General features: G+C 34.1%; 1 protein-coding gene across 1 annotated transcript; it reads left to right on the top strand.

The window, feature by feature from the left end:
• The first annotated feature begins 99 nt into the window (after positions 1–99).
• On the top strand, positions 100–6595 carry LOC105778963 (probable bifunctional methylthioribulose-1-phosphate dehydratase/enolase-phosphatase E1). The gene is made up of 12 exons (XM_012602717.2): positions 100–439; positions 1474–1610; positions 2078–2173; positions 2309–2428; positions 2665–2754; positions 3017–3199; positions 3415–3570; positions 4525–4674; positions 4752–4853; positions 5680–5789; positions 5878–5996; positions 6395–6595. The coding sequence occupies exons 1-12, from the start codon at positions 253–255 to the stop codon at positions 6484–6486; spliced, it is 1542 nt and encodes a 513-aa protein (XP_012458171.1). The 5' UTR covers positions 100–252; the 3' UTR covers positions 6487–6595.
• Positions 6596–8700: the final 2105 nt, after the last annotated feature.

Genomic DNA, 8700 nt, shown 5'->3' on the forward strand with positions numbered 1-8700 from the left:
CCAGCACAAATTGTCTTGTCCCACTTCTTAACACTGATTGAACATTTTAATATTCTTTTATAAAATAAAAAATAAAATAAAAAAGGACCCGAAGCTTTTTACTCTTTAGAGGGCATATTTTAAAGCTCCCGCAGAACTCTGCTTTCTTTTCTTTTTTGGTTTATTTAAAGATTCTGCTTATTGTTCTACCTATATAGATAAAGAGAGAGGCCTTTTGTTTTGGCAGTGGCTGTAGTGAACGGAGGCGTTGATATGGGGAGTGTTTCACAAGCTTATTTGGAAAGCGAACCAGTGAAGGAGGCGAGATCTTTGATATCTGAGCTTTGTCGCCAGTTCTATAGCCTTGGATGGGTCTCAGGAACAGGTGGCAGCATCACCATGAAGGTCCATGATAGCTCTATCCCCAAGCCTCAACAACTTATCCTCATGTCCCCTTCTGGTAACTATTCCTCAATCAATACTCGTGTTTTTTTTTTGTTTTTGGCTTCTTAATATTTGGTATTGAAACTCGAATCTGTTTGTTTTAAGCTCTCTTTTCTTTCTTTTTAATTAATTTGGGTTCTTTGATCTCTGGATCATTGTTATTGTAGATTAATCATGTCTTTTTTCTAGATATTTTGGTTCTCGGTCATGACTGTTTGTTATTGAAGCTCAAAATTCTAGTTTTTTTTAATCACTAATTTGGGAACTTGATCGTTGAATCATGTTTTGTAGCTGGATCATTTGTTTTCAACTTTTTTTATTTCTGGGTTTTGTTATTCTAACTCGAAGTTGAATTTATTATAATTAATTGATAGGTTGTTATTGTTTTAGCGCTTTACTTCTCTGTTTTTTCCCTCGGTTCTTTTGCCTTATGGGCATTTCATAGTCAGGCTCAGTCCCTCTCTTTTATTAATCTAGAATTTTAACCATAGCGATTGTTTTTATTCAAGCTGAATAACTTCTTTTTTTCTTTTTTATGGTTCTTTTTGCTTCTGTTATAAGTCATTGAAGCTCAAATTTGTGTTTTTTATTATTATTATTAATCACGAGGGTTTAGTAACTTAGCTGTTGCTGATTAGCTCACTTCTTTGTTTTCCTTCACACTCTTGCTTTTGGATATTATTATCTAGCATGAATGATTTTGATATTCTAAGCTCAAACTTTCTCCCTTTTTATGGCCTTTTTGGCTACTTGGTATATGCTTTTCAAGCCCAAATGTTTGTTCTTTTTTCCATTAGTTTGAGATGCCATTTCTTTTACTATTTTGAGTGTTGATTTTACTCCGACCATATGAATCTGTGGATACCATTACAATTACTCGCCTCATTAGACAGCCTTGTGGATAGAACTTGTCTTTCATTGCATTTTGTATGTTGTCATTCATCTTCAATTGTATGTTTATTTATTCCTTTGCATCTTGTTTAAGACATACTGTTTGTATTGTCTTCTAGAATAGCTTACCTATGGGTTTTTGACTTGGTAATTTGATAGGTGTCCAAAAGGAGAGAATGGAACCAGAGGACATGTATGTATTATCAGGAGATGGGGCTATCATATCTTCACCTTCTCCAAAGCCATACCCTCATAAGCCTCCTAAATGCTCTGATTGTGCTCCGCTTTTCATGAAGGTAACTATTATCTGTGTTTATGTAGGAAAACCTTACAAAAGAAACTACAATTGGATTGAAATCAGAAGATGGCCAAGTTTCGGTTGCTTTGGTGCAAATATAGATTAAAGATCCCAGACACAAATTGATAACCTGCAGATTTAGCTCTCATCTAGTTTAGGTGCTCTTGATCCTATTGGAACTGAAAACTTGGTGGAGGGTGTAAAATGATGTATATTCTTGTGGTTGTTATGGCTAAATTGTTAAAATTTTCATTGTAAAAGTAAATCCTATTTGTTACTTAATCTGTTACATTCTGCAACTGGTTGACATAATTTTGTTTTACCAATCTGGAATACAACTCGTTAACTACTTAGATTCTTATTAATAGTTTTACCCAAAGGTTAGTTGTTGATTACTTGGTTTAGTTAAGGAGTCGAAATAGTACTGCTATTTGTCACCAGTATTCTTTTTTCCTCTTAATTCAGGCATATCATATGCGTAATGCTGGGGCTGTTATCCACAGTCATGGAATGGAATCCTGTCTTGCAACAATGATCAATCCACATTTGAAAGAGTTTCGTGTAAGTTATTGTTGACTGTAATATTATTCTAAACTGTGTTTCTCTCTATTTCTTTCACTTTAAATTCTTTCTTTACTGCTCACATCTGTGTTATTTTAGTGATTGTTTTACTTTTTCTCTTTTGGATGTTTGCAGATCACTCATATGGAAATGATAAAAGGAATCCAAGGACATGGTTACTATGATGAACTTGTGATCCCAATTATCGAGAACACGGCTTATGAAAACGAGCTCACTGATTCTCTTGCTAAAGCTGTATGTTTTTTCTGCATTGATCTTTTCAATATCGATAAAGAGACTTGTTTTATGATGAGCATAAAATGTTCATGTAACTGAATAAGATAATCAAATACCATATATCAACGAGGGCAAAGTGTTTCTATTTCCTAGTACCAGTTTGCTAATAAGAACATATTGTCTTCATTGCAGTTCACTAGCAATTCATTTCAGTGTGCTTTCATTTTAATGAAGTTAACTTTAACATTTTTCAGATTGAAGCCTATCCTAAAACAACTGCTGTGCTTGTTCGCAATCATGGCATATATGTATGGGGAGACTCATGGATTAGTGCTAAAACTCAGGTTTGTGAAACTTGTGTATACATTTGAGTTCAAACTAGGGAAGTTTCAGAATGTGTTCATGGACCCTCACTCTCATGGCTTTACTGCTGCTTACAGATGCCAAAAGTATTTTGTATGCATATGAATTAGAATGTAAAAAGAATAGTAAAAAGAAAAAAACCTTTGTTAAAAGTTGATGCTCGTTCCTAGTGAGATATACATTCTTACATGTTGCAGTAGGTAATCTTCTGTTGCTTTCTTCTACCATGACATACTATTTCAGAGTGAATGTTACCATTACCTCTTTGATGCTGCTATTAAACTTCACCAACTCGGCTTAGACTGGTCTACCCCAGATCATGGCCCCATTCAGGTTGTTAAAGGAGTCCCAAGTGTCGACTGCAGGATGAACGTGTCGAAAAAGGCCAGATTAGCAGATTCAAATTGTAATGGGAAGCCATTTACAGTAAGAAATTTACATATTTTCCCTTCAATTAGTTAAATTCAGGATTTATACATGATATAATCTCCCCTCTAACAGAAATTTCCATATGGGGGTGCCTTTAACTTAAATGGACAAATGACATACTGGTGGACTCTGATTGTTTTATTGCTGAACAAGAAGATTGTTACATTCAATCATCAGAAAAACAGTCTCATCTGTGTTTTGCTTTGTTGCAGCGTTGCATTGTCCTTGACATTGAAGGAACTACCACTCCTATTTCATATGTAACTGATATTCTCTTTCCTTATGCCCAAAACAACGTCGGGAGGCATTTATCTGCAACATATGCTAGTGCTGAAACCCAAGATGATATTAAGCTGTTACGTTCTCAAGTAAGATTTTCTTTGGACCTTTGAACCTTTTATCTATGTTGCATCATGATTCAATCTTTTGGCTTTGCTTCTTGAGGCAATTTTTTTTACATCTTAGAGGAAATCATTAATTTTAAGAGTTAAGCCACAATTGAATGTCAATGAATAAGAAACCTTACTCCTATGTTTATAATGGAAATTTGGGAATTGAGACTTGCATATATGAGTCTGGGACACCACTTCTGGTAGATGCTTCTTACTGGAAATTATATGCTTGTTGCTTTGGTTAAGCTCTGCCAGTGAACTGAAACTGATTACTCCTTCTAGGAGTCTTAACCAAATGAAGAACAAATATGAGCTATTCAAATTTGTGGTTGGATTGGCTGAGCTTTTGGCTTGATGCTTAAATTTAATTCAATTGACTCCCATTATCTTTCCTAAAATGATGTGCTTTCAAACTTGTGTGATATACCCAATACATGATCATACTTTCAAAAATGAACTGTGTTCCTAAAATCTAGAGCCATTTTAATTTCTAGATACTTTGAACCTTTGTTGTATATTTGCAAGGAATGTATTTTCTTTGATGATCTGTTAATTTGCCAAATCATTTTAGTTTTTTAAATATTTTATTTATGAGACCCTGGCTTTTTTTCTGGAGTGTTCGTTTTGCTTGACATGGTTTGAGAGATGCGAATTGGATGGACATTTGCACTTAGCACCTCTGGTCAAGCCCTTGATATAGCACATTCTACAAAATAGGAATTAATGTTTCTTTAGTCTTACTTTTATGTTCTTAATTAAAATTAAACCGTAGAAAATGAAACTAGGCAATGAAAGGATACTTGTCAACCTCTATTCTTTAGTTTTGTCAATGGGATATTCAATATTGACCATACTAGTTAGCAACCAAAGAACTCTAAATTTACTCCTAAATCAGATGTCTATATTGAATGCATAACAAGTTTTCTACAGGTTGAAGATGACTTGAAGCAAGGTGTTATTGGCGCTGTACCTATCCCCTCAGAGGATGCGGAAAAAGAGGAGGTAATTGCAGCTTTAGTTGCTAATGTGGAAGCAATGATAAAAGCTGATCGAAAAATCACAGCCTTGAAGCAATTGCAAGTAAGCAAAAAAGAACTAAAGAAATTACATTTTTAAAGCTTACCTTTGGGATAGAGCTGATATATGAAGCTAAATAGGGTCATATCTGGCGAACTGGATTCGAGACCAATGAGCTCAAAGGAATAGTTTTCGATGATGTACCAGAAGCCCTTGAAAAGTGGCATGCTTTGGGTGTGAAGGTATCTTGCATATTTCCTTTACTCTTGACTTTATTTTTCTACATTTTTATTTCCTGAATGAAGTTCTGGATTCCATATTTGTCTTTGCTTTGTATGCAAGTACTCCACGATGCAGTGTTTTCACAAGCTGTTTTAATCATTATACAAAACTGAAGCCAATCTTCTCAGTTGATTGGCGCCCATTTGGACCTGATCTAGACCCAAGTTCAAGTTAATATAATTGTTCTTCCCTAGTGATACTGGTTGGTCATAATGTTGTGTACCATCTCTTAGCACAGAAACATGATGCGTTCTCTTATTTCTGAGTGTCTAGCGTTTTAAATCTCTACCCCTCTCCCTCTTTCCTTCCCGAAGGGATTGGTACTCCTTGACTATGCTATTCTAACTCTTCATTTTTGCTGAAGTACCTGTATTGACTCATATCTGAACTATGTGTCCGAGGATATGACATTCCAAGGATTTTCCAAATACATGTAAAAACTTAGAAAATGGAACATGCTAATGTTGGACCAGCACTTATACCATGAGCTCCACTAAAAAAAGCTTAGGAAAAGCTTTTACCAAAATATCTAACGATTTACCAATACTTCTTACATTGTAAATCGTTAAAAATATTGGTAGTAAACCGTTAGAAATATTGGTAAATCGTTAGATATTTTGGTAAAAGCTTTTACTAAGCTAATTTAAGTGGAGCTCACTGTAGAATTTCCCATGTTGGACCCATACCCACATCCGGCATTCATTTTTAAGTCCAAGTAACATAGCTTGGCTATTTTTCTGTAAGTTCAATTTCAATGTCAACCACTGCTTCCTCATTTTACCACAGGTATACATATATTCTAGTGGTAGCAGATTGGCTCAGAGGCTTCTCTTTGGAAATACAAAATTTGGTGATTTGAGAAAGTATTTATCTGGATATTTCGACACTGCAGTGGGGTAAATTCACAACATCCATCATAGCTTCCATTCTTATCACTCAATTTTAATTCAAGGTGACACGTCGTTTTGCCTTCCTTGCCTGCAGAAACAAAAGAGAAAAACGCAGTTATGTTGAAATAACCGATACTTTGGGTGTTGATAAGCCATCTGAGATACTATTTCTAACTGATATCTATCAAGAAGCCATTGCTGCAAAAGCTGCGGGTAATTGTTCTGCTCAATTTTTTCATCTGGGTATGCCAGATTACAGAAGTCATAGGTTCCACTGTTTCTGTTTTTTTCTTCAGTGTCCATATTCTGAGATATAAAATCATTTTCCAAAATAAATGAAACTTTTATTCATCCTCTTCCTTTTTTTCTCTTTTGTTGGTTTGTCTGTTTGTTTCTACTTCCCCCTTAGATATGCTGCACTGTTAGAGGAGAATCTGAATCATATCATATAAATAGTAAAATTTCACTGCACTCCCTTGCATAAGTTGTCAATTGAACATATACCATTAAAATATTTCATTGTTTTGTAGATCGGCTTCAATGTTACTCGAACTAGAAATTAAAGTGATATTATATACTTTGTAACATTTTCATGATTATCCATGTATTAGGTATGGAGGCTATAATCTCTGTCCGTCCCGGGAACAGTCCACTTCCAGATAACCATGGGTTCAAGACCATCAACTCTTTCTTGGAGGTCTAATATAAATTTTGTACTCCTGTAATAATATCAACTGTAACAGTTCATATGCATAATAAATCACTTTTTAACTGCAATAAATCTTGGGTTCCTTACAACCCTTTTATCAAAATCTATTGCTGCAAATTCTGTTTGTGCGTTCATTCTGAGTAATGGGAATAATTTCAACTCTGGGGACGACAACTAATTTTTCAGACACTCAAGTGTTGGGCACTTCTGTCACCCAATAAAGTATCTAACCAGATATCTACCAAACATTGTATGTCATAATAAGGGTTTTGCAGGGACAATAATGATTCGAAGGAGGATTTGGTTTTTCATTTGCAGAGGTTAACACAAGGTGTTTCCTGTGGGGTTTAGGATTTAGAGTTTAAGATTTGTGGTTTAGAGAGATTGAAAGATGATGCGCACTTAAAATCATAAGGAAAAGGTTTTAAGGATGCCTTGATCTTAATCACCAGCAGCACAAGAAAACACCACAATTAAAATACATCTTTGAATGGTATATGTTTCAATGAACATTTTGGTTTAGCTTTGCAATAAAAGCTGTCAATGCTAGTAACTAATGACTAATGAGGCAGTTGAAACTGCATGCATGCAGATGCTGTATATAAATAATGAAGCACAGTGGACAAAATAGTTCTGATTATTGATTTATAAATGTTCTTTTCAGTACAAGCTTAAACAGGAAATGTCTTTAATTTTGTTCGATTTTGCATACCTTTTTCCTATATTTGAAGTTCATTTCAAAGGAAAATGTAGAAACTAGCCTTAACCAGCTAGCCTAAGGTTTTGCAAGCAAAGTAAAGAAATAGCTGACCAGAACTTAGCCCCCACTGAAATGGTTGGCAGTTCTTTGTGCAGTGCAAGTCCTGCTGTGACTTGATCTATTTTATTCCGACTTATTATTATTATTTTCAAGTATTCATATCTGGAAAAGATTGAACATATCCATATTCAACATTCTTGAGGGTTTTATTTTAAACTTCACTTTCAATCATAATCATAACAACAGTTAACTTTTCTTTTTCCAATTTAGCCTGCTGTGTGTGTTCACATTTCTTAAGAACACTGCTAACTGATGTATCTAAGACAAGAAAAAGATAGCATTAAAAAGGGAAAATATATATATAAGAAGAAAAAGAAAGAACCCAAACTTGCATATGATTGCATACTAAATCAAAACTTACATGAAAAAGACTGCTCTTCCATCTTGAAAATAAGTTTAAAGACATGTGGGTCATTTTAATCCCTTTCACTTAACAGTTTTCTTACAAACATTGCCTTCGTCTTTATAACCTATAAACATCAAACTTAACTACACTTTACTACTGCTAAAACAGATCAAACCAGACCAAAACTGGTTGTGGTAGTTAAGAGAAAAGCAATTAAAAAAAAGGGTTTTTAGTTAGAAACAAGACCAAGAAAAAGGGTTGGGATTGCCTTTGTAATATTTTCAATATAAAATATGTGTACATATCATTTACTTGCCTTCTACTTAATATTTTGGTGTAGAAAAGTGAAAAGATTAGAGGATCCAATATTGTCACATCTTGTTTGATCCTTTTTTCATTGTTATGGTGGGCCATTTTAAATGATAGAAAAGGTCATACTATTGATTAACAACTGCAAAGTTTTTTGGCTAATGTAATGAATAGAGTTTACAAAGACAATAGGGTAGTACTCTTTACATAGTACAAAACAATTACTAAAGTTTCCAACTTTTTTTCCAATTTTATCTTAATAACAAAATGTACCCAAAAATTATTTTTTTTTGCAGTGAAATGGACTAAAAAAACAGACATCCTTGTAAAACTATGATGGTCCATTATTAAAACCAGCCAAAAAGTCTTCATTCTGCAAGTCACACCTCCCTCACTTTTTTTTCTGAAAAACAAATAAATATCTTCATCTTTTTGATCTTTTGCTAAATAGAAATCAAATCATCAAAGAAAGCAAATAAACAGTATTCTTACAACAACTGTAGTGTCTGTAAATAATATTAGTGAGTTCATGATTTAAAGGAATTTAAGAGTTTCATTTCTTATACCCTTTTAGCAGAAAAGAGCTGCAAAGGTTACATTAAAGGACTTGCTTTCTTGGCCAACACAATGTCACAACAACCACAAAACAGAACAAAACAAAGGATTAGTGGTAATCTTTTTCATATGGGAATAATCTAGTTAGCCATAATCCAAGTAAAATGAAGAAAGAAGG

The sequence above is a fragment of the Gossypium raimondii genome, chromosome 1, assembly GCF_025698545.1.
Source record: "Gossypium raimondii isolate GPD5lz chromosome 1, ASM2569854v1, whole genome shotgun sequence".
NCBI lineage: Eukaryota > Viridiplantae > Streptophyta > Magnoliopsida > Malvales > Malvaceae > Gossypium > Gossypium raimondii.

Coding starts and splice junctions, on each gene's coding strand:
- LOC105778963 (XM_012602717.2), top strand. CDS start 253: ATGGGGAGTGTTTCACAAGCTTATTTGGAAAGCGAACCAGTGAAGGAG. Junction 1,611..2,077: donor GTGCTCCGCTTTTCATGAAG/GTAACTATTATC, acceptor CTCTTAATTCAG/GCATATCATATGCGTAATGC. Junction 5,997..6,394: donor CATTGCTGCAAAAGCTGCGG/GTAATTGTTCTG, acceptor TCCATGTATTAG/GTATGGAGGCTATAATCTCT.